Source organism: Achroia grisella, unplaced genomic scaffold (genome assembly GCF_030625045.1).
Source record: "Achroia grisella isolate CSIRO2021 unplaced genomic scaffold, CSIRO_AGI_Agris_v1 utg841, whole genome shotgun sequence".
NCBI classification, from domain to species: domain Eukaryota; kingdom Metazoa; phylum Arthropoda; class Insecta; order Lepidoptera; family Pyralidae; genus Achroia; species Achroia grisella.
In genome coordinates this window covers 52554-80503 of record NW_026713039.1, presented here as the reverse complement: position 1 = coordinate 80503, position 27950 = coordinate 52554, and the positions used below count along the sequence as shown (strand labels likewise).

Below are 27950 nucleotides of genomic sequence, written 5' to 3'. Positions count from 1 at the left end.
TATTATATAAAGCTGATATGTAAATAATCATCTAAATCTTTCTCTTATATGTGACTAGCTTTTGCCTGCGGCTTCGCTCGCGTTAATTTATCCCCTTAGGGGTGGAATTTATCAAAATCTTTTCTTAGGAGATGCCTACGTCATAGTAGCTTTATGCATGCAAAGTCTCAGCCCGATCGGTTTAAAATTGACAAAGTTTCATATAAACTTTCATCCCCTATTTTATACCCTTGGGGGTAGAATTAATCAAAATCCTTTCTTAGCGGATGCCTACGTCATAACATTTACCTGCATGCCAAATTTCAGCCCGATCCGTCCAGTGGTTTGAGCTGTGCGTTGATAGATCACTATGTCAGTCACCTTTGAGTTATATATACTTATTTAGACTGTAAGAATGGTGCCCAGCACATAAATAGTTGTTGATATTTTTTTTACTCCATCTTTGGTCAAGTAGTGACTCTACTGTATTAATTTGTAAAAAAAAAATACAAATGCAACGTCCTGTGAAATATTTATTTCAAGTTTCTGTAGTCTATAAGCCATATGTAGATTAAAATATTATGTAATAATATTCAGCATAATAAGTGTAGCTGTTTCTATGTTAAACACTAACAGACAAGTAGAAAAATAAATGGAAACCTTCCATACTGGTTTTGTATAACTATACTTTACTATATATTGTTATATATTCTGTGTCACGTTGTTTGTCCGCGATGGACTCCTAAACGGATTGCAAATTTGATTTGCATATTGTGTGCAATTTGATCCAACTTGAAAGATAGGATAGCTTACATCTCAATTTATAGTCGCAATAACATACAAGAACCCTAGCCACGGCAATGTGGTGCCGTGTCTGCTAGTATATTTATATATATACTAGCTGGATCCGGGACTTCGCCCGCGTAACGCGTACCTTGACCAAATTATGAAAAAAATATTTAATGACCTAACCCAATAAAAGCCAAATGAAAAAGTTTCATCGTTTTAGCTTCAAAAATGACGACACTTCCATACAATCTTTACTTCCTTACTAATATCACAGATAATATAATATTACATACTAATATTATAAATGCGAAAGTAACTCTGTCTCTCTGTCTGTCTCGCTTTCACGCCAAAACTGCTGAACTGATTTAAATTAAATTTGGTACACAGATAGTCTAGACTCTGAGAAAGGAGTTAGGCTACTTTTTAATGCGAAAAAAAGGTAAGGTAAGGTGTAAGGGGTTGAAAGATTGTATGGAAGAATCATCATTTTTGAAGCTAGAAGCTTGAAAATTATTTGTGAGGCTGCTAATTAAATATAAATAAAATTATGACAGTGTGACATACAAAGTTTTTAAAAACTTTACCCTTAAGGGGGTTAAATAAATTAGGGGATAATTTATTTTATGTAAATTCGTCATTGTTGAAACTTATTTTTGCGTATATCTTATATATAAAATTCTCGTGTCACAGTTTTCGTTCCCATACTCCTCCGACACGGCTTGACCGATTCTCATGAAATTTTGTGAGCGTATTGAGTAGGTATGAGAATCGGCCAACATCTATTTTTCATCCACCTAAATGTTAGGGGTAGTCCACCCCTAAATTTGTTTTTTATTTTAAGGCAAAGCAACGTTTTCCGGGACAGCTAGTACTATATATAAAGTACTGTATTGACTTCCTACCATTTTATTTAAAGTAAAGATGATCTCATGCAATCTCATACAGCCATGAACAGGGTACTAATCAAATGCTGTAACAAACAATGGAGCATTGTCTCATTGAACTTGAATCCAATACATATTAGTGTTATGTGAATTGCATGTATGTATTGATTGACAATGTTACTCTGATGACCTACATCAGTGTTGCACCCTTCTCATACATTTTATTAATTTGATTGATAAAATTAATGTGGGACGAAACTAGTAAAATCTAACCTATTTTTCAATATTTGTAATGGAATGGATTATCACGATTATTGTCCACGTGTTAGTAATGTGAACCGCTGACCCCATTGCTCACAATTTACCATGCCGGATTGACCTTCGCACAGTTTCCCCGGGAAATCATCATGATAAATTACTGGTGAACCTGTCACTATGGATGACTGACCTGACCTCATTCTCATCTCATCATACTCCTCTGGTGCCCCGCCAGCGTAGACCGTTAACGCAGGCGGGTGCATCATTACATTATCATCCATTAAAAAGACACTATAGATAGAGTGATTCAAGAGGAATGTTTATATGTATAATAAATACATGAAGAAGGGGCGAGTAACTAGTAAATGCTATATTATAGTATTTACTAGTCGCCCCTTCTTCGCCCGGGTGTACATGTATTATACATATAAACCTTCCTCTTGAATCACTCTATCTTTTAAAACAAAACCGCTCCAAAATCCGCTGCGTAGTTTGAAAGATTTAAGCACACATAGGGACAGACACCGCGACAACAGCGACTATTTTATACTATGTAATGGTTATACTTATCAACTTATTATTATTTTAGATCAAATTAGATATGACAACTGTAATATACGGAGATAAATAATAACGCACCCAATTCAATTAGTTGTTATATTTCGGAATGCCGTTAACAAACTCTTTACTCTTAATTTCTACCCGCCACCTTATTATATACAAATATCTTATTACCTACAAAGTATAAAACTAATATATAAATACACTACAACAACAATTAAATTAACAATCAAATTATTAAAACAATACACGTCCAAAAGAGCATCTCATTTTCTTTCTTTCTTTCTTTCTTCCATTACTTAGGCTGTGACAGTAGAAGACGGATCAAACTACAAATAAGACAATTGCAAAAATAATGAAACAAACCCAATACCCTTGAGTATACAATGCGTACGTCCAGTGGCTGCGCACGCGCACCCACTCGAACGTACCACAACCATCGTCGTAGGCTATATCAGCTCATTGTCACCATATAAGGTGTACAACAACGTCGTGGGCGTGCAGTATGGCGAATGTAATGCGCATGCTATTTCCCATACAGCAGTCATGTCAAACATACGGCCCGTGGATCGCATCCGGCCCCCGGGCCGGCATATGTTAATAAGGCCCGCAATCCCATATTTATTTAACAAGCATATATTATCTTATATATAAAATTCTCGTGTCACTATGTTCACCTTCTTTCGAAGCGGGTGGACCGATTTTTATGAAATTTTATATGCATATTCAGTAGGTCTGAGAGTCTGCTACTATATATTTTTCATACCCCTAAGTTATGAGGGTTGTCCACCCCTAATATTTTATTTTATATTTGGATAATTTTTTTATACTTAATGTGACATTAAAAAATACATACAACCTCAATTTTTCCCCATCGTGCCATCAACTATTATTTAATAGTGATTTTAATTTATATGGCAAAACATTGTTTGCGGGGTCAGCTAGTATACTATATAATTAAATAAATAAAATGGTATAATAATTCAGTACATTGTTTTTATTAGAATCTGGCTCGCCTACCTTTTATAAATTTTATATACGGCCATTTTATATACAAAGTGAAGTTTGTCACCTCTGCCGTACACCACAATCAGATTGCTATACGTGAATCACATGCCATGTAACGCCTTCATGGAATGCATAATGCCAGTGCAGACCACAGAGTTTTGATGATAATGGAAGATAAACACCGCCCGTTTGAAAAGGAATATTGTTGGATGTTTAAATAGGGCACAAATTTGTTTGACAATAATTGTTAAATTACACATGTCATGTGGGTATTTAGTATTTGTTTTAGGGATAAGTGATGGAATGACCTACCCCCTCCGATTCCGACTTATTCTCCGTCAAATTCAAGCAGAGATTGAAATTACGACGGCCTGAGCCGAGGTTCGAACCCCTAGCGGTGCTCTCAGACTAAAGTCGTATCCGTCAGGAGGGAGTTGTCCTTCACCCGCTCCGTAACTCCTTCCTTTAGTTTGGAGTGCCATCTGCACTCGCCCCTTATCGTCCGGTGAGTAATAGCCAGCTGCTGAAAACAGCATTAGAGTAGTCCGAAAAAAAAAGCTCCCGCCTACGCTTACGGTTTACGCTAGCTTTGCATGAGAGATTTACGAATTATGAATGGGTATATTTTTTAAATAGATTATAGAATGACACTCCGGCCCACGCTTACATCTGTGGAGCATGATCATAAAGTGAGTCTGAGAATTAGTTGTGGCGAAACACGAGTGTAGTGTTCATTTATTTGTTAAGCTTTATTTTTCAATTTTTTTAATACTACTATCCCGCAAAATTCCTGTCGGGGTTTGTCTGAAAGAAAGAAAATATTTTATTCAGTCCAATGTAAAAAATACAATATAAACAACAGACGAAAAAAAAGAGCAAATAAAGTCAGTCAGTCTGCAAACATCTACTTACTAAATAGGTACATATATATATTATTTTAGACAGTATTTTAACGTACACATAAAATACAGTATTCCGTTTTACAATATTTAAGTATTTGATACTATTAAGTAATATCTCCTGGTGTGTAAGTTGTTATCGACATAATATCGTCTCGTTAGCCACAATCCCACGTCTTTACTCCGCGGCGCCTGCGCGTGGAATGTTTCTCCTCTTGCGCACCGCGGCTCGTGTACGCTCGGCGCGAGACCACAGATAGTAAACTGCTAGTGTTACCACATACACTACAAATGGAAAACAACATTGTAGGTATTAATATTTTGTTGCCAGCTAATGTTAATCATTAATCAGGAACGATTAATTAACACTGAACACTTTATTTATGTAAATATTAATTAAATTGTACACAGCGAGTGGTATACGAAACAGTAGACCAATGTCAAAGAGGTATGGTTATTGTTGCCAGTGCCAGTAGCCAGTGCCAAAAGTAGGCATGGATCGAATATAAAATTGTAGATTAATTTTCGATATCGATTCTAAGGTCACAAACAAAAAATCAATCAAATATGCCTGCTACTTTCTTTAAACTTACTTTGCCATAAAGTAGTCACTATCGGCGGATTTTTTTTAAAGTAAACTAGCTTGCAGCCCCCCTGGTGGCAAGTGATTACCGCAGCCCATGATCACCCGCAACACCAGGGGAATTGCACGTTGTTGGCCTGTTAAGAAGGTATAACCTTTTTCTTTGAAGTAATGTATCGGGCTGCACTCGTCTTGTCTCGTGCTGTGGGTAGGGCCGGCGCCGGGCGGTACTCGGTCATTTGTTTTATAGTGTACCATAAAGTAATATTTGGGTATGCACTGAGCCGTGGACCAAGGTCGAGAGCTATGATATTCGTCATTATTACATCATAAATGACGGTCGTTTATAAACACTTATTCGTGATGGTAGTATAGAGTTGCCAACCGTCCTGTTTTCTCAGGACATGTCCTAGTTTTTGAAGTGTCCTACGAAGTCCTGAATAGTTATGTGTTAGCGTCCTGGGTTTTTAAAATACGCGCGCCTCTTAATTATTGATTTTCAACAGTATAATTTTGTCAAATACTTTTTATTAAAAACCTGATTATATTAATTACTTGAATTTTACTACATATTATAACTATTGCAACACTATCACTGCGTTCTGTTTTTAAACTGGATAGTCCTGGTTTTTAGAACTTTCAATCCTTGTTTTTTAGATCTGCGCTTGGCAACCCTATGGTAGTAGGATTGCAATATGTTACCACTAGTTTATGTCACAGATGACAACACACCCAATGTCACAGATTAGTAGGCATTGAAATTATAGGATAAGAGACATGACTCTGGAATAGCAACACATGAGTGGTATCACGGGTCGTCATTGCTTTATGTTTATCTCATTATTTGTGCTTATTCTTTCGTTTCAATGGCAACTAAATATATTTTTCCCAGAATGTTACGATAACTTTTGCGCTCTTCCTTTGTGCATGATGTTGGGCACAAAGGACAGGTCAATGGATGGGTCATAGTCTGGGATGGCGCTCCGCAATCAGTATTCATTTTCCACTGCTCCCTATCGGCCGATATCTGAGCTTACTCTCCTTTTATGTATATTAGAATAACAGAGAGGGTGGACTCACTGCCCCCTCTGAGTTATAGACCGTTTTTTCTTGATTTTTACTTTTAAATTTTATAACCAGCAATTGCTGCATTTTTTATGCTACTGTTGTTGCAAACAAGCATACGGCCCATCTAATGGTAAATGGTTACCGTAGCCTATGGACGCTTGAGACACCAGGGGTGTTACGTGCTCGTTGTCGACCCTTAAGAAACCTTAATATACCCTTCTTGAAAAACCCCATAGGGTACGGTAACCGTTTACCGTCATAGGGGCCCTATGCTTGTTTGCCTCCATAGTAATATAAAGAAAAGATCACGATCATCTGTAAGCCATTTAATGGGTTGTTTGGGCCATTGTCAGGTGCATGGACCTGTAGCACTGCGATCTACATAGATATATTGTGCTCGCCCTTTTCAAAGTTCGCTACCTAGACCCGTCAGGGACAAGAATTGAAGATTATTCTTAGGAGCGATGGTTTCTATCTCCTCAGGAAAGAGTGTAAACTTTCCAAAGGAGATATTTCGTTTGTGCATGAGAGGGCTACAACCACATAGGATGTGTAGTGGCGTTTCCTCTTCAGTTTGGCAATCTGTGAGTCATGCACAGTTTAGCCGTGGGATCGCTCAAAGAATGCACTAACTGTATCCACATCAGGCTCGTTGCAGTCGCAGAGCTATTGTTGTGTTGGAGGCTTCGCTTGACGGGTGACGATAACGGGATACGGAGTGTTGTATTTCTTTGTTGTCATCTTCAGCCTTAAGTACAATAAGTATTATTACTAGCTGGCTTGTGCCCACTTGGTTGGGTGGTAAATATTTTTCCTTGTCAGTTATCGATCGCCGAGAGTAGACAATTAGTGAAGTACTAATATGGCTATTAAATGGGATAAGGAAGAAGCAGGCGAAGATCCTGATATGGTTGTTGAAAATAGAGGCAATGGTGAAAATTTTGTATTGTATGTATTTTTAATGCCGAATCACTAAAAATGTACAAAAATATTTTTGGGTGGACAATCCTTATCACTTAGGGGTATAACAAATACCTAGTTTACTTTCTATTCTCAGATCTATTAAATAAACACAGTTTCATAAGAATCGGTTAAGCCGTGTGAGCCATTGTGACACGAGAATTTCATGTCTTGGATATTGATACTGTCACAATAGTAATCCCAAATGGGGTTGTAAGAAGCAGGTGCAGCTCACATGCTCATATTTACACTAAATAAATTATTAGTGATACTAATACCGGTAACATACCACCACCAGTATGTTACCGGTATTAGTATCACTATCATCATCATCATCATCATCATCATCATCATCATCATCATCATCATCATCTGCTTCTTCCTCATCCCATTTATTTGTGGTCGTCGTAATATGTTTTTCTCTTTCATTCATCCCTGTTCGCAGTCATCTCGTTATTTACTCCCTTTCTTACTATATCATCTTTCACACAGTCCATCCGGTATTGGTATCACCGCTGAATTAAAATTATAAATTGGCTAAATGATTTTTGTTGTCAGCCAGATTTCAACTTTTGTCTTAAGTCAGGACTAGGTCACGATGCTCTCTAATTAATTGATTGTGGATAAACATAATGTACAGTATCCAAACCGACACGGTTCATGCTAGCAATGGAATCGTTAGTTACTAGATTGGTTAGTTTTTTTTAAGGATGATAATGGAATGGTGGACCCGACTGCGCTAACGGGTTACGCTGGCGGGACGATAAGATGAGCATGAGGTCAGGTCAGTTAGCCCATCGTGACAAATTCACCAAGAATTTATCACGGTGGTTTCCAGGGGGAACCGCGTGGAGGTCAACCTGACATGGTGGTTAGGTTAGACTTGTCAGTAAGTCTAACCTAACTAACCAATCTGGGGTCTTCTATCGTCTTTTCCCTAACAATAATATATAGATATATTTATGTACAAATGTATATTTATGTTCATTATGTGCACCACCTACCATTTTCTTATCTTAATGTTACTTTCTCTACTGGTACTCTGGAAGAGATTGCTTAGCGATAAGACCGCCTTTTGTATCAGTTTATGTATTATATCATTTTGTGTGTTTTCTTTGTCTGGTGCAATAAAGAGTTTAAATAAAAAAAATAATGTCCAAGTCGACTCGGTCTATTGCTAGCAATGAAATGAAATTAAATGACATATATTCAGTAGATGTTAAAAAAACTAAACGATGGGATGATCGATGGGAGCTAAACGAAACGATGGGATTTAGGCCACTTTACTTACAGTGGATAAACACAACGTACAGTATCCAATTCGAAAGCCCACATAGTAAACATTACTAACAAATTTCTTCCCCCAACATGATGGTAATGGTAATTGATTACCCCCATATCGTGGACCGGTACAAACAAGCCACTGTGCAAACAGTATCTCTATAATTTTCCGGTCGTATGTCCTCACAATCATTTATCACATTGTCACGTAGTTGTCGGTGACGTTGAAGTAATTAGAGTTCAAACGAAGCCGGCTCTCAAATATATACATCTATACATATAAATAAAATTGGAGTGTCTGTTTGTAATATTGAAATAACCATTTTTTACTACATGCATATGAATATAAATACTGTAAGTACATACAACGAAATAAGATTCTTTACTACTTTAATATTGTTTAAAGTATTATATTTGATCAGAAAATATCCACAAAGGGTTTTAAATAACTAACTGTATCCGATCCCTTTCCGTTACACCCTGTATAAATACGGTACATACACCAAAATATTTTTTTTTTTACAATTTTTGTCTGTCTGTCTGTCTGTCTGTTTGTTCCGGCTAATCTCCGAAATGGCTGGACCGATTTTGACGGGACTTATTTTGGCAGGTGGCTGATGTAATAAGGAGTAACTTAGGCTACTTTTATTTTAGAGAAATAAAGTTAAAATCCGCGCGTTAAAATACAGCTAGTTATATATATATATATATATATATGTTCACGGCAGGTTCTGTAGGGGGCCTGGAACGTGAAACGTGATGTCAACAAATGACTGAATACAGAGCAATGATCCGTATCAGACTTATTTACCGTTAATGGATGAAGTCATGGCACCGCACCGCCGTGCCACTTTCAGTCCGCCACTGACTCACTGTGACTGACGCACTTAGAGAATTATGCTACAGATGTAATTTTATATAATAACTAGCTTTTGCCTGCGGCTTGGCTCGCGTTAATTTATCCCCTTATGGATGGAATTTATCAAAATCCTTTCTTAGAGGATGCCCACGTTGTTGTAGCTTTATGCATGCAAAGTCTCAGCCCATTTGGTTTAAAATTGACAAAGTTTCACACAAACTTTCATCCAAACTTTCATCCCCTATTTTCCCAGCACGGCAGCAGAATCTAACGGACTCTGATATAATAGTCTGTGCTTACGATGGTACAGGGTAGATTTTGAACATACAACTTTAGCATTTTACCTTAAATCGTATAGCTATAATATCTGTCTGTCTGTCTGTCTGTATACCGTGTCAGTTGCGTGGCGTGAGGTCTGCATCACGCTAATTAATTTCGATTCGCTACCGACACAATGGCAGCATAAATAGTACAAAACAATACCGTTTAGAATGAGACGAGGTGCCATTTGCAATAGATACATAGATATATAGATACATACATAGATATATAGATACATACATAGATATATAGATAGATAAATGTTTTATTCAACAATTACAAACACATAGCATACATGAGATACGTTTTATAAATAGAAATAAAGTTTACAAATTAAATAATACAGAAATATAATGTTACAAAATAAAAAATGGAGGTGGCTTTATGTGTCGCAATGATGATTACTACAATATTATCTATACATATAAATAAAATTGTAGTGTCTGTTTGTAATATTGAAATAACCGTTTTTTACTACATGCATATGAATATAAATACGGTACATACACCAAAATAATTTTTTTTACAATTTTTGTCTGTCTCTCTGTTTGGTCCGGCTAATCTCTGAAATGGCTGGACCGATTTTGACGGTACTTTTTTTGGCAGATAGCTGATGTAATAAGGAGTAACTTGGGCTACTGTTATTTTAGAAAATGAAAGTTAAATTCCACGCGGACGATGTCGCGGGAACAGCTAGTCATCCATAAAAATAACTGATATCAACACATGTTGACGGTAGGAAAAAAAAAAATTGGAATGTAAAAATTTGACGTTCATAAGCGGCTAATATGATAAATGATTTTTGAATTTGAATTTGTGTGCTTGTACCATCAAAGAAATCAAACCTGCGACCATGAGAAGTAAAGTGTGCTTAACCGCTAGACCACCGACCTCTGTGCGCTGTAATTTAGAGATGTAACGATGGATGGTGTTGTTTATTATGTCGGACAATGAACTACATAATAATAGCTGTTGGTTGGTTGTATCCAGTTGAATCACTTCACAGATGTGGGTCGTGCCGGCTGGGCAGATGCCAAGTGGTAGCAACTATTTCTTACACGTGACAAATAATTGATCGACCTGCAATGAACCATCTATACATATAAATAAAATTGGAATATCTGTTTGTAATATTGAAATAACCGTTTTTTACTACATGCATATGAATATAAATACAGTAGAAACACTAAAATAACATTTTTTACAATTTTTGTCTGTCTGTCTGTTTGTTTCCGCTAATCTCTGAAATGGCTGGACCGATTTTGACGGGATTTTCATTGGCAGGTGATGTAATAAGGAGTAACTTACGCCACATTTATTTTAGAAAAATTCTCTAATTAACATTTTGTTGAATTCCACGCGAACGAAGTCGCGAAAACAGCTAGTTAATACTATATTATTAACGGCCTCGGTGGTCTAGCGGTCTAGCACACCGATGGTTGCGGGTTCGATTCCTCGCACGGCACAAACATTTGTGTTCATGAGTATGACTGTTTGTATCGGTCTGGGTGTTTTTTATGTATATTATGTATGTATTTACAAAAAAAATATATCAGTTATCTAGTACCCGTAACACAAGCTTTAGCTACTTAACTTGGGTCTACATGTGTGAATTGTCTTGAGAAAAAAAAAGTAGATGGCGCTGTGTGAATTGTCTTATGGAAAGTGTAAAAAAAATGGAAAGGGAGGGGACAAGAGATGGATGGATTGTGTGAAAGATGATATGAATAAAAGAAGAGTGATATGGGCAGGGGAACAGATGGCCGTTGGGCAATAAAGTCTTAAGGAAAGTGTATAATATGAACGCCCTAAGAAAAGATGGATGGATTGTGTGAAAGATGTTGAATAAAACTTTGAAGACGTATGTGATCAGATATGACGGCCGATAGAGATCAGTGGAAGAAAATGACATACTGCCGACCACAAACAATGGCAAGACAATGATGGAATAGTCTCATTTGAAAAAAAAATAAACACATTGTCTATTTCATATCACTTTCTGACTACAAAGTTTTCTTTAGTTAAAAGAAATTTTAAAGTACATAGTATAATTATTTATTTTGTTTATTCATTCCAAGGAAAATGAATGTATATTCTAAATTATAATTACCATAAACTAAATTATACTCAATAACTATCGGAATTTGATCACCAATAAGGAAGGTCGTAACGTTTTCAGTAACGATGGAATATTTGTGGTCTCACACATGCTATTAGATAAATAATAACGAAAATATATCAAGTAATGAAGTGGACTTCCTTAAATACACATTCAAAAATCATTTATTCATGTAGGACATTTTAGCCGCTTATGAACCACAAATTTTTTACATTTTAATTTTAATTTGTTCAGTATATGGATCCAATTGAGAAGTCCGCGATAGCATATGTCTATCTCTTAAGGATAACCCATAATAACCATTTTTTATCCTTTACATTTTACGGGAAAAATGCCTTATTTACGATGTGATTTTAAGCAATACAGCATTAATTTTTATCCAATTAGGTACATTAAATATATTGTCCATTTAATATATGTAGATCAATGTGGCGCTTTACAGCATGTAATTTAAATGAATATATTCGAAGATATTACAGATTTCGGTCGGATCGCTAGTGTATAAATAGTAATTAAAATACATCAAACAATGAAATAGACTTCCTTAAAATAACACTTAATTCGATAAAATAAATATTAACTACTATATATAGCTTTTTTCCTTTTCCGGACTACTCTAATGCTGTTGTCCGCAGCCTTTACATTTTCACCGGACGATAGGGAGCGAGTAATGACGATAAAAAAGGAAGGGGGAAAACTATATATAGCTTTTTGATCTAACTTCATGTTCATCCTTCTCTAACTGGTGCCCCGCCAGCGTAAACCGGGTGCACCATTACATTATCATACACATAAAAAAAAACCAAAGGAAGGACTTATGGAGCGGATGAAGGACAACTCGCGCCTGACGGATACAACGTTAATCTGAGAGCACCGCTAGGGGTTCGAACCTCGGCTCAGGCCGTCGTAATATCGATCCCCGTTTGAATTGGACGAGGGATCGATCGGAGGGGCTATACATAAAATACACATTGCAGTAGTGTAATGTAAATTAGTCGTCCCTGGTGTCCTATCACGTTTTGTTTATGATATGATGACGTCAATGCGATGATATTGATGAGTCGTTATGAGACACGTCAGCTGTAGAGGTAGTAGGCACTTCATTACAGGACGAATATAGAGCCATATAATATCATAGTAATCGATGGATCACGGCCGCTGCTGATAGTCCGGCCATTAATGTTTTAGTGTACCACCAAGTTCAAGGCAGATTTCTTTATAAGATTACGTCGGTGGCAAACATGTATAGGCCCATCTGCTGGCTGGTTACTGTAGCCGCAAAACTAAACAATTAAATCCGATTTGACTAATTTCGGTTTTAAAATATTTGAAACAAAAATAACTAATTATCTTAATATATATAACTCAAAGGTGACTGACTCACTGACATAGTGATCTATCAACGCACAGCCCAAACCACTGGACGGATCGGGCTGAAATTTGGCATGCAGGTAGATGTTATGACGTAGGTATAGGCTAAGAGAGGATTTTGATTATTTCTACCCCCAAGGGGATATAATAGGGGATGAAAGTTTGTATGAAACTTTGTCAATTTTAAACCAACCGGGCTGAGACTTTGCATGCATAAAGCTACTATGACGTAGGCATCCCCTAAGAGCGAGTGAAGCCGCGGGCAAAAGCCAGTACAATATAAAATACAAATCCATAAAATAACTCTTTCAGCCGCCAGTACAAGTGGCTTTACCGCAAATTACAATGTATTGACAAAGTCATTACCTAATACAGCGTCCAACTGAACGTTCAAATCTATTACTCCACTCGTACAACTTCACGCTTTCAACTCCATTATGGTAATGATGATGACCCGCGCCGCATCAGCACATTGTTTCGCATGACGAGTGCGGGCTCTGTTCCCCGGTGCGTTGTATTTATTAATGTGTATTATACGTGAACTAGCTTTTGCCGGCGGCTTCGCTCGCATTAATTTATCCCCTTAGGGGTGGAATTTATCAAAATTCTCTCTTAGGGTATGCCTACGTCATAGTAGCTTTATGCATGCAGTCTCAGCCCGATCGGTTTAAAATTGACAAAGTTTCATACAAACTTTCATCCCCTATTTTATCCCCTTGGGAATAGAATTAATCAAAATCCTTTCTTAGCGGATGCCTACGTGATAACATCTACCTGCATGCCAAATTTCAGCCCGATCCGTCTAGTGGCTTGGGCTGTGCGTTGATAGATCACTATATCAGTCAGTCAGTCACCTTTGAGTTATATATATTCAGTATGTCATTCTACATCAGATAATACATTGCTACATCATATACCAGACTGGGGAGCTACGTACAGTAGGTGCGCCGTGCAACGCGATGTAATTTGATCGTACTCGTATTATTACTGTATGTCTGTGTACATAGCACACCTACAGAACTTATTTACATTAGCCGGCCTGGCAAATTGAATATTAGTTAGTACATTAGTCTATCACCATACGAGTCTATTAATAAATTAGAAGCTCAGTGGATACCTTCCAAATGGTTTTATAACGAGGTGTAATGGAGTAAGTGGTCGCGTGCCGCACGCGAGCACCGCCGCGTCGACTGCACCCACCATGTGTCTGAACTGTGTGAACTGAAGAACTGGACCGACGGTGAACAGCTGATGTCACGGACTAACACTATCTGGGTTCGTGTGAATTGGACATGCCGGTCTAATGTTTGTTCGTCGATTACATTTTTGTTAGTGTTATTTCGTGTTAGCAATTCTAATTGTGGCTGCAGGAATTAATAATGTCGACACTTCTGACTCGCCTTCTGACTTCTTCTATTTTAATAAGACTTTATTGCTGTGTGTACTTATTAATAAAATTAATAATTTTTAGAAACATTTGTTTTTAACTTTTCCAAGTATAAAATATTTCATATTAGCTGAGAATTATAGCGAGGACCAATATTACGACTGGCAAGTGAATTAGGGATATATATTAATTAATAAAATAACTTACCAAACTTATAGTGATGTATTTAGTGGTAGAATATATGACACAATGTAGCAAAACAATATAATAAAAAATATATGGTTTAAAAATAGAAATAGCTATAAAAAGAGGTATGTCGCCAACACCAAGGTTCATGCGATAGAGGCTTCTATAATAATTAAGAATTCGATTGTTTTTTATTTTTCAAATCACCACCCTCATTTAAGAATAAATTATTTAAAAGAGCAACACACAAGTTTCTTGCTTGTTCTTCTTGTGATGAGACAGCTTTCCGAATGAGCGGTAGATTAAAAAAAAATATAATGACTATTCAAAAGTGCTTCAATGTAAGTTTATTTGAATAAATGATTTTCTACTTCTATTTCCTCCGTTGGAGTTTCAGTTTTTGGACCCCCTCTTTGACTGCTGATAACCCTGTCAATTTAAATTTTTTCTTTGATTAATGTTTTCTTTTTTATACTACTATGGTGGTAAACAAGCATACGGCCCATCTGATGGTAAATGGCGCCTGACACACCAGGGATGTCACGTGCGCGTTACCGACCCTAATGTATTAATAAAGCATCAATAAACAAATGATAAAAAAAATATAGTAAAAATGTTTATTGTTTCCTTTGTACAGCGTTTCAAAAATCGGGCGGAATTCATGCCTCTACACTACTACTAGAATACCCGCGTAATGGGTTGTAACGGCGTGGTGTACCCATTACCCGGTGGCCGGTACCCGGCACCAGCGGCACGGGTCGCTGCCCCATTGTCACGCCATGACGCCATACCACAAATTGTCGGATTCATTGAACACAGGGCCCCCTATTCCTGCGAAGACGGTAATCTTTTGCATTGTCAACATCAAAATTGGACTGTATTCAAAAGCTTTTACAACTGAAATTGCTTTTTCGCGAAATTATGATTAGTCAGAATTGGCAGTGAGAAGGTCGTATATACTTGTGACTGGATTTTCGACTCTAGTTTTATATTTAGAAGGTATAAAATACTGTGGAAGGTAGAGTAGATGGAGCGATGTTACAAGCCGACACGCCCCAGGGCTTGGCCTGTTTATCAATATGAATACATTGTCTACTAAACCATCGAGTAATTTTTTTAATGATACATTACTGAACTAGTAAGTCAATAAAAAAATTACCCTAATATAATGAAAGAAAGTAAGAAAAGAAAGAAAAAATTGTTAAAAGAAAGCGAAAGTTTGTGAGTAACACTCATACATCCGTCCAGGTTAGTAGTTCATGAAATGAAATGAATGTTCATGAAACAAAATACTGGTAATTGCATTTCATTTCATTTCATTGTTAGTCTCATCATCTCATGTAAAAACGGCTGAATGAATTTTAATGAGTTTGCAATAGCAATCTGAAATATTATAAGCTATAAATTTCACGCAGGTGAAGTCACGGGCACAGCTAGTTTTTTTTATAACTGTTAAATACCTAATGGAATAGATCACCCGCCTGCGCTAATGGTATACGCTGGCGGGGCACCAGTGGAGCATGATAAGATGAACATGAGCCTCAGACAGTTTGCCCATCGTGATAAATTTGAATTGAATTTTAGGTACAGTCACGTTTTAAGCTGGCGGGGCACCAGTGGAGGATGATAAGATGAGCATGAGCTCAGGACAGGCTAATTGTCATCGTGACAAATTCACCAGGAATGTATCACGATGGTTTCCAGGGGGAACTGCTTAGAGGTCAACCTGACATGGTACTATGTCAGGTACATTGTTTTTTTTTATATATGATAATGGAATGGTGCTAAGAGAGGATAAGATGAGTATGAGATGAGGTCAGTTAGTACAACGTGGCAAATTCACCAGGAATGTATCACGATGCTTTCCAGGGGGAACTGCTAGGAGGTCAACGTGACATGGTACTATGTCAGGTACATTGTTTTTTTTTTATATATGATAATGGAATGGTGCTAAGAGAGGATAAGATGAGTATGAGATGAGGTCAGTTAGTACAACGTGGCAAATTCACCAGGAATGTATCACGATGCTTTCCAGGGGAACTGCTGGAGGTCAACGTGACATGACATGTCAGGTACATTGTTTTTTTTTATATATGATAATGGAATGGTGCTAAGAGAGGATAAGATGAGTATGAGATGAGGTCAGTTAGTACAACGTGGCAAATTCACCAGGAATTTATCACGATGCTTTCCAGGTGGAACCCCGTTAGGTATGCTGACATGGTTTTATATGTCAGTTAATTAACCGTATTCCCCCTCTGTTATTATGCTGAATGGTTTTATATGTAGTTAATCTCTTCTGCATATACTCGGGGCGTGTCAACGAACATACATTAGTGGATGACATAATAATGGATCCCCCGTCCAAGTCAAACGGGGATCGAAATTACGACGGCCTGAGCCGAGGTTCGAATCCCTAGCGGTGCCCTCAGACTGGCGTCGTATCCGTCAGGCGGGAGTTGTCCTTCAGCCGCTCCATAAGTCCTTCCTTTGGTTTGGAATGCCATCTGCACTCGCTCCCTATCGTCCGGTGTAAGCTGTAAAGCCCAGCTGCGGACAACAGCATTAGAGTAGTCCGAAAAAAAAATATCATGGTACTTAAGTAAAAATCTATTTAGTTCAAGTATCACTTCGCGACAGTCGTCTTCGGCTGTATGTGTATCATTACATAGTATAAAACTAAAGTCACTCTCACTGTCTGTCTGTCCCTATGTATGCTTAAATCTTTAAAACTAAGCAACGGATTTTGAAGCGGATTTTTTAATAGATAGAGTGATTCTAGAGGAAGGTTTACATGTATAATACATGTACACCCGTGAGAAGCCAGGGCGAGTAGCTAGTACACATATTTATATATGGTACTTAAGTAGAAATCTATTTAATTCAGGTATCATTTCGCAACAGTCGTCTTCGGCTGTATGTATGTATATATGTGTGTATATTTCTCATAAATGTATATTTAAGTGTCTGTGTTTATCACTCTCGCGCATTTCAAACTGGAAAGTAAAAGTTCATAATTTGGACGTTGGCGTAGGTACGGTATGATTTGATTGTGTAGCGGCCCGCCGCGCCCCCCTCCCGGCCCTCGCTGCTGTCACCCCTCCCCCGCGGGCGGCGACGCTGCCAAAAAACGAAAGTTATTATGATGAAACATACAAACGTAAGTAATGTAGGGACCGTACTACTATCACAATCTGTATATCACTTTGTTATGAGGTGCAGCTAGACATGGCGAATGGTAGAACTTCATCTACTACTCCAGTGTTTTTCAATCTTTTTGATTTCGCGACCCCTTTGCGGGTTAAAATATTCTGGCGACCCCCTTGTGTCATAGAATACCAAAGAAATAATTTAATTAAAAATCTACATACGTTAGTTAGGTAATACTGCCAAGAGAAGCTTCTAAATAATTAGTGCCCTTTCGCCACTTCATACTTGGGTGAACGGACATTTTCTTCAATGGTACATCGTCATCATCATCATCATCTCAGCCCGGGAGACGTCCACTGTTGAACAAAGGCCTCCCCCCCCAAAGATCTCCATTAAAACTAAAAAGAAAAATATGCAATTTTGAAAATAATAATAATAATCTCAGGACAATTCACACAGCGCCATCTAGTCCCAAGTTAAGCTAGCTAAAGCTTGTGTTACGGGTACTAGATAACTGATACAAGTATATAGATATTTTTTTTTCCTAAATACATACACATTATACATAGAAAACACCCAGATCGATACAAACAAACATACTCATGAATACAAATATTTGTACGGTGTGAGGAATCGAACCCACGACCATCGGATATTAAACCGGTGTACTAAACCACTAGACCACGGAGGCTGTCGAATTTAATATTTTGAGTCTATTGCATAAGTGCTAGTTGGTAGTTTGTATTCACACATTTCAACTTAAAAATTTAAAGTTACAAATAAATTATTTATAAAAGCAACACGCAAGTGTCTTGCTCGTCCTTCTTGTAAGGAGACAGCTTTCCGCAAGAGCGGTAAGTTAAAAAAAAAAGAAGTGATGACTATACAAAAGTGCTTCAATATTAGTTTATTTGAATAAATATTTTCATCTTGAAACTATTATTAATTCCTGGTCAATTTGCGACGATGGACTAACTGAACTGACTGATGTTATAGTTTTTGGGTACACTAGGACTGACATCGTCGATTAAATAGAAAAATGGATTTCTCAAAATTAGAAGTTAGAATTACCTCTATATAAAAAATTAGAACCTAGAATTGCCTCCTTGTATATAAGTCAATTAAATGAACCACGCCATTTTAATCATTATCTAAATACTTTTAAAATGATATACAATACTTGTGTGTAAATTTAAAATTTTAAAGGAAAAAAATAATTTAAATAAATTTAAAAAACTTTGCTTGTCTCGTAAAAATGTGCAATTTGAATACTGACATTTTTCTATTTAAGGAGACGTATTACAATTATTTACCTCTCCATCCCCCAAGTCAACAAAAGTAAGCAACGGTCTCACCCCCTCCCCCAACGCTTACGTAAACATTTTTCAATTAATGTATTGTTTTATTTTTGCAAAGACAATATTTACTTTTTTACACTAATGGCAACCCTACCCCCTAGGGGGGAAAGGGGACTGTTAGTAATGTGGACTGATCGTCTTATTGCTAGCAATGTACCATGCAAAGACAATATTTACTTTTTTACACTAATGGCAACCCTACCCCTAGGGGGGAAGGACTCATGACCCCATTACTAGCAGTGTACCATGTCAGGTTGACCTCCACGCGGTTCCCCCTGGAAACCATCGTGATAAATTCCTGGTGAATTTGTCACGATGGGCTAACTGACCTAACCTCATGCTCATCTTATCATCCTCCACTGGTGCCCCGCCAGCGTAAGCCGTTAGCGCAGGCGGGTGCATCATTCCATTATCATCCATAAAAAAAACCCCTACCTTCCATGTCATCCGAAATAACCAAGCAAAGACCACCGCTCCCATAGTGCTTATGTAATACTTGAACGGCCTATTTAGATTGTACAAAAGTACGTAAATTTTAAAAGAAAAAAAGAATTACACTTTGTAATGTCGGTTGACACTAGTTTCAATGTCAAAAAGTGATTCATCCATCGAAGCATCCTTGGCGGGTCGTTGACTGCGCGAAAGTGAAATCTTGTACAGTATGCGAGCTGCCACTTGGCATCATTTACATCGAGAATAACAATGCACACTGAACATGTTCAAATTCAAATTCAAAATATCTTAATTCATGTAGGTCTTATTAATATTATAAATGCGAAAATATCTCTGTCTGTCTGTCTGTTTGTCTCGCTTTCACGCCAAAACTACTGAACCGATTTAATGAAATTTGGTACACATATAGTCTAGAACCTGAGAAAGGACATACGCTACGTGAATATAGTTGTATCCATGTATCATTATTATTACATAGTATAAAACAAAGTCGCTGTCTGTCCGTCCCTATGTATGCTTAAATCTTTAAAACTACGCAACGGATTTTGAAGCGGTTTCTTTTAATAGATAGAGTGATTCAAGAGGAAGGTTTATATCTATAATACATGTACACCCGTGCGAAGCCGGGGCGAATAGCTAGTTAGTAAATAAATGACATGCGTGGGTGGGTCGCGTGATCCGACACATGCGGCCGGCGCACGTGTGTCAACTGTCGATTGTTTCAATGAGAGACCAAGACGGACCCGTGGCCAATGTAGAATAGAATAGAATAGAATAGAAAATCATTTATTCAAATAAACTTACATTGAAGCACTTTTGAATAGTCATTACATTTTTTAATCTACCGCTCGTTCGGAAAGCTGTCTCATCACAAGAAGAACGAGCAAGAAACTTGCGTGTTGCTCTTTTAAATAATTTTATTATTACTTTACAGTTTTAAGTTTAAGTGTGTGAATACAAACCACCAATTAGCACTAATTCTATTAAATACTCAAATAGAAATAATATTGAATATATAACCAACTGGTTAAACAATTAATAAGAGGAAATCAGTCATAGTGATTAGAGCAGACCAGTCCCTACAAGCAGCACCCGTTCACGAGTATGACGGATGAGCCAGCCATCACTGCGCTCGACCATATTTTAGGGAGCCCAATGACCCGGCCCACCACGCCGCCACAAGTCTGGACATTTTAGTGAGCATGACTACTCAAAACACTAGACTACGTCAAAGCTACTTACAATTGCTATGTGGAACATGATCTAGAGCAGAGGGTCCCAAACTTGTGTCGTAGACCCCTTGCCATATTTTTCAGTTTTGGGTAGACCCCCCATTCTTACCTGGTTTTGTTTTTTTGTAAATTTCTAACTGTAGTAAAGTTTAGTGTAAAAACAAAATGACCGCTGTCGTAGACCCCTTGCAGTTTGTCATAGACCCCTGGGGGTAGATATAGACCATTTTGGAAATGACTGATCTAGAGACACTATGTTCATATGTTAGCATATATTAACATTGTAAATGCATTTTATATGAAAAATGCAAACAATAAAAATACAAAATAAAATTAATGTTTACTTTATTATAAGTTATTGTCATTTTTTATTACACGTATTTATAAGTATGTAGCATAAATATTTTATTTAAGGGATGTTAATGTAATGGTGCAATATATTGACAATACGAAATTGACATAATTTTATTATTTCTATAATAATAATAAATGTATAAGATGTAATTTAATTGAATTGTATAAAAGAATAATAATAGATTAATTCAAATATGTATTTGCATGTCTGTAAAGATTAAAAGTGAGATCTATATAACATAAATAACCATACCATCTATTATGTACTACTTTTATAACAAATAAATAAATTTCATTTCATTTCATTTTATTTCATTTCATGCACCCGCCTTCACTAACGGTTTACGCTGGCGGGGCACCAGTGGAGCATGATAAGATGGACATGAGGTCAGGTCAGTTAGCACATCGTGATAAATTCATGGTGAATTTATCACGATGGTTTCCAGGTATGAACCGCGTGAAGGTCATCCTGACATGGTACATTGCTAGCAATGGGTCATCAGTCCACATTACTAACAACTCCCTTGAACTCAATTCAAATTGAACTCAAATCCTTTCGGTGTTTGTAGGTGTTTTAAACCACTAATCCACGACGCTCTTGTCGCTAATAGTATTATATGTGTTTGTTGCAGGGGTGCGGAACTTGGAGACGTCAGTTTACTCAGACGGATGCCCAATGTTGAAGTACTGGCCTTCAGGTAATGATCTATACGTTGTGTGTAACACGACCACCTCGGTGGTCTAGTGGTTTAGCACACAGTTTTACGTCCAATAGTAGCGGGTTCGATTCCTCGCACGGCACATTTGTATTCATGAGTATGATTGTTTGTATCGGTCTGGGTGTTTTCTATGTATTTACAAAACGAAATATCTATGTATATGTATCAGTTATCTAGTACCCATAACACAAGCTTTAGCTAGCTTAACTTGGGTTTAGATGGCGCTGTGTGAATTGTCCTGAGATTTTTATCATTATATGTGTTCTAATTTTTATATAACTGGATGGTTTTTTATGTAACTGTAACTTTCATCCCCTATTTTATCCCCTTGGGGGTAGAATTAATCAAAATCCTTTCTTAGCGGATGCCTACGTCATAACATCTACCTGCATCCAAATTTTAGTCCGATCCGTCCAGTGGTTTGGGCTGTGCGTTGATAGATCACTATGTCAGTCACCTTTGAGTTATATATTTCTATCAGTTGTCTGGTACCCATAATACTTAGTTTGGGGACTAAATTGCGCCGTGTGATTTGTCTTAAGTTATTGTTATTAACGTTGGTTTCTAAAGAGCAAGAACATTGCTATGGGGACCCCTAAAGATACTACACCAACAGTTCCTAGTCCCTACCCCGTCTAACAAAAAATTGCTCAGGTGATGTTCAACTATAATGTGTTGTGTGAAGATACAATATCGAATGTGACAGTGTGAGTGTGAAGGTTGGAAGGCTTCCCGCCAGGTTACACTACCGGAGGTCGTGACCCGTCTTGTGCTGCATTGCGGCGCACCTATACCTACACGTTATCATCCCCACCGCTGAGGGGTGTGGGGTGTGGGCGCGACGTGTACTGTCACCACACACACACACACACACACAGAGTGTACAGCTCAGCGTGTATCACTAATGTCCAGAACAACAATATATCACTAGGTAGAGACGCCTGCAGGAATGCATCACGCAACAATTTGCAGTTTGATAGTCACTGATCTGTACTGATCATTATGACTGCTAGCTGTGTCCGCGCTGGAATCTGCAGGAAATTTATAGCCTATATGTTAGTCTGATGTATATTATATATAGCTATGTATTAATATGTAAAGTCAATAAATTGTTGTGGTAGTTGGTGGTTCGTATTTTTTTTTTTTATAAATGATAATGTAATGGTGCACCCGCCTGCGCTATCGGTTTACGCTGGCGGGGCACCAGTGGAGGATGATAAGATGAGAATGAAGTCAGGTCAGTTAGCCTATCGTGACAAATTCACCAAGAATTTATCACGATGGTTTCCAGATGGAACCGCGTGGAGGTCAACCTGACATGGTACATTGCTAGCAATAAGATCATCAGTCCACATTACTAACAATCCCCTTTCCCCCTGGTGGTTCGTATTCGTACGCTTCAAATTGGAAATGTAAAAGTACAATAACTATTTAAAAGAGCAACACACAAGTTTCTTGTTCGTTCTTCTTGGGATAAGACTATGACTATTCGAAAGTGCTGAAATGAAGTTTATTTGAATAAATGATTTTCTATTCTATTTTATTCTATTACTGTAAAGTTTCACCAAATTCCGTTCAGTAGTTATTGCGTGAATGACTAACAAACATACAGATTTATTTTGTTTCTCAAACCACTAAATATTTAAAACTAGCCGCATGGAATTTAACTGTTTATCAAAACAAATAAAATATTAAAAAGTCTGTTAGCCAACAGACATTTTTAGCAGCTGATCTTTACAGCCTCACAGCTGCATCAGTTGTCTAGTACCCATTTCATCATTTACCGAACCTTAGCGGGCGAGTGCAGATGGCACTCCAAACTCACGGAAGGGGTTATAGAGCGGCTGAAGGATAACTCCCGCCCCATGACTTTAGTATGTAGATAGATAGATAGATAGATAAATTCTTTATTCACAATTACAGACACATAACATACATGAGATACAGAAACAACACGAATTAATAAAAGAAATGTAGGTGACTTTATGTGCCGCAAAAGTGAAAAGGCAGCCAACTCAGCATAATGCTACGATGGCGTTCTGGGACCGTTGGAGAATTTTAATGTTGGAGCTATTAGGACTTCCCCACAGTTATATGCCGTAGATCCAAATTAGTTTGATGGCTACCTTCATCATCATCATCATCATCGCAGCCCGGAAGACGTCCACCACAGCTGAAAGATCTCCACGACGATCGGTCCTGCGCTGCTCGCATCCAATGCCTTCCAGCGATCTTGACCAGATCGTCGGTCCACCTGTCACCACACACACACACACACATAGAGAATTAACTTATTATCTACTGAGAGGTTGTAGTTTCTACCCAAGAGCCAGTACAAATTCTTGAATTTGAATTTATCTATAATTATAATATTGTAGCCTCCGTCCATCAGTGGAGTCACGCCGGTAGCGTGGAAAATGGAAATTGATTAATGGCATACGGCACGCCACACCGCGCCGACACGCGGCACGACACATACACACACACAGATTTATTACAGTATCATGATAGTAGAGGATAAACAAAAATATAAACAACTAGCTTTTGCCCCCGGCTTCGCTCGCATTAATTTATCCTCTTAGGGGTGGAATTTATCAAAATCCTTTCTTAGGGCATACCTACGTCAAAGTTTCATACAAACTTTCTTCCCTATTATATCCCCTAGTTAACTGATATATATCCATATATAGCTAATCCGAGAGATATGTAAATGTCTGGATCTATCTAATATATATATGTAAAGTTCTTGTGTCACAGGTTTCGTGTTTATACTTCTCCAAAACGGCTTGACCGATTTTGATAAAATTTTATAAAATTTCATCAAAACTCACTACCTAAAATCTAAAACCTGTGTTTATAGTACATTTTTATACCCCTATGTTAAGGATTTTTTATAACACGTATAAAAAAGTATTTTTCATTCTTTCGACAATTTTTTTTTATGTGTCATTAAGAAATACATACAACCCTAAATTTTCACCAACCCCTATTCTTGAATAGCGATATTAATTTATATGGCATAACAATCTTTGCCAGGACAGATAGTAAATTATGATATTGTTACAGTAACATACTGTTTATTACCCAGGAGTATACGAGCACTCGGGTAATAAACAATGAGATATATATCGGTCCTCGCTCGTCTCATCGATTTGTTATACCTATAGATACAATAACTATTTAACATTACGAGTATGACTACACAATTTTTAGTTTATTTTGTATTTATTATTACCTTTTTTTTCATTATAAACACTTCCTTTGCAAAAAAGCTTACTATAAAATTGAAGAATTCGTTAACGATAATAATGTTTTTATAGAAAAACTTTAAATCCATAAGACAATATTATCTGATTACACTAATAATGAGTGCGTAGCGATTTCTATGTTGATTATCGCATGCCTCTTACTTGTTATTGTGTAATTATTTATTTATTTTATTTTTATTTATTTAACTTTAATGCACAAAAACAATGTGTACATATGGCGGACTTAACACCATGCGGCGTTATCTACCAGTCAACCATGAGTGGTGCAGAGAAAGATTGTTGGCGGTGCACTAATATAAATAAGTAATGTCAAAAAAAAAAAGATATATATAAATATAAAGCAAAATATTTTAAATATAAATTTCAATCAAAATTAATAATAATAATAAACATACATAAATATAAATATAAACATATATATAAATATTATATATAAATAAATACATAATTATCTGATAATATTTAAAACTAGAGCCGCACAGTAAGAAAATATATATATATAAATATAGAGAGACTAAAATATCAGAAAGATGTTAAAAGGTAGAAAGACAGTAAAAAAAAGTTACAAATTTAAATAATGTTCCAACAATTTCATTTTTAAACGAAATTTTACTCGTGGCGGTCTTGATATCAAGAGGTAAGTCATTCCAGAGTTTGATAGCCCATTTCATCATGAGCCGGGATATGAAGTAAGAATTTTCGAAGTTCGTAGAGCGATTGGTGTTGTCCCCATGGAAATGAAATTTATTACAATGTATTCAGGATAATTAGGATCGTATAGAATTGAATATAGCGGCTGATAGGTATATTACGACGATAACGGATAGACTTTAAGCTGAGAACGAAAAGAAGAGACATGAGAATAGCAAATTAAAGATGAAACGGATAGAATTATTCAGAAGACGATCCAATTTATTTAGAAGATCAACGTTACAGAACAGCACACATCAGCATAATCAAGGGTGGGGAGATAAGGATTGGACAAGGAGGATTTTGGTACTTACAGGAAGGAAATTTTTTTTTAGTCTGTATAAGTTACGTAGTGTAAGAGTGACTTTATCTCATGTGTTATTCCAGCTAAGAGTGAAAATTAGCAAACCAAGATTCTTGATTAATGTATATGATTGGTTGATTGTTGAAAAGAACGGAGGTAAATGGAGAAATTTTGTTGATGTTGATTGCTATTAGAACTTCCCCACTTAGATTATATAAACCGAAGACCAAATTACGAATATGTTCAAGATCAATATTCATCATCATCATCATCAAGGTCAGACACAACAGACGAATATAACTGAAGATCATCCGGTACAAATGGTAAGAGCATTTAAGATTTTTAGTATCTCAATAAAGATAGATCGAGTCCTGCCTTGGGGAACTCCAGCTCGCACCAATCCGATAGTGACTGATTGACACGAATCGCCTTGACGTCCACGAAGATCGGGCAAACCATTTAACAACTGATGATGAAATCTAAGATGAGAAAGCTAGCGAGTAAGATATCATGGTCAACGATGTTAAAAGCTAAAAGTCCTTACAATAACAGTTAATTTAGATTTCCATTCCATCCCTTACATCCTCAGTGACTTTCAATAGAGCAGTAGTAGTGCTGTGTCCAGGGCGAAAACCTGATTGATAGGTGCTTAATAGTTTGTTTATGGAGATAAAGCCAGATAATTGCCGGTGGACTACAGCTTATAATTTGGAGAGGAAAGGCAAAATAGAGATAGGCCATCTTTAAAAAGTTGTGGTGACGATATTTTTGGAAGAGGGAGAACAAAAGCTTTGAGCCAGGATGTGGGAAACTGGAAAAGTAAAGAGAAATTGATGATAAATGATAGGAAGCAAATGTTCAAGTAAGAGAATAATCATAATCCTACTCACATCATCAAAACCAATACTATTGGATTTGATAGAGGATATTATCTTGCGGACTTCACATCAGTACACACACACAGGATTTATTACAGTATCTCGGCTAATGTAGTTGATTTTTGAACTAACACAAAAATATAAAAAATGCTTGTTTAAGTCGTTTAATGACACTACGAAGGAAAATCATTAGACTGTTTGCACAGCCCAATATATTCCATTTTTTTAATATTCGTGTGGATATATCGGCGTTTGGCAGCTCTTACCATATAGTTACAGCGGTTCCGAGCAATTTTGAAATTTCTCACACAACGGTCCCTATTCTTGAAAGTCCTAAAGGCACGGTCACGTATTACGTATTCCATAGTTAACCAGGGAGCTGGTTGTCTCTTAACATAACAAGGTCTGTTTGTCCATGACAAATAATTGTTAAATTATGATATTGTCGTTAATAGAAGAGGCAGACAGCACATGTGACTAATCGGCGTCAATCGCATCCTGTAGAGTTATCAACTCTCGAAAAGTTACGTACGAAGCAGTCCGGTTTTGGTTTAAAACTAAACAAATGTAAATATATATCTGGAGAATTCTCGATGCGTGCTTCAATCGATTTGTTGTGATCCAACCAAGTATCAGGAGAGTCTATTGTATGTTATGAAATACGAGATAGATTCCACGATACACGCAATTTACGAGATCTATAAGTGTCCCGAAGCAAGTCAGTATTAAAATCACCCATAATAATGTGATGTGTGTGTTCCGCCATAACAGTCTTTTTTCTATGGAAGGAGGACAATAAACAACACCAAGAACGATCCCAATACCCCTGATATCAACCGCCACGAATAAATTGCGCTGCCTAGTGGGGTGAGCTATAAACTATAATTAAAACCACTGCGTAGATAAATGGCTACACCACCACCCCGCCTGTCAGTGCGATCGTTCCGTAACAGAATATAACCAGGTAAGTTACATTGGAAGGTATAGAAAAACTTTAAATCGCATCAATGGTATTCGACTGACAATATTC

The 27950-nt window shown here is 37.0% G+C and overlaps 1 protein-coding gene across 1 annotated transcript in view; it reads left to right on the top strand.

Moving 5' to 3' along the window:
* Positions 1 to 27950, top strand: part of LOC131852239 (uncharacterized) — a 45572-nt gene that overhangs the window by 1733 nt on the left and 15889 nt on the right. The window contains exon 2 of the mRNA XM_059202885.1: positions 21693 to 21758. Within this exon, the coding sequence (XP_059058868.1) occupies positions 21693 to 21758 (66 nt within the window). The remainder of the gene's footprint in view (positions 1 to 21692; positions 21759 to 27950) is intronic.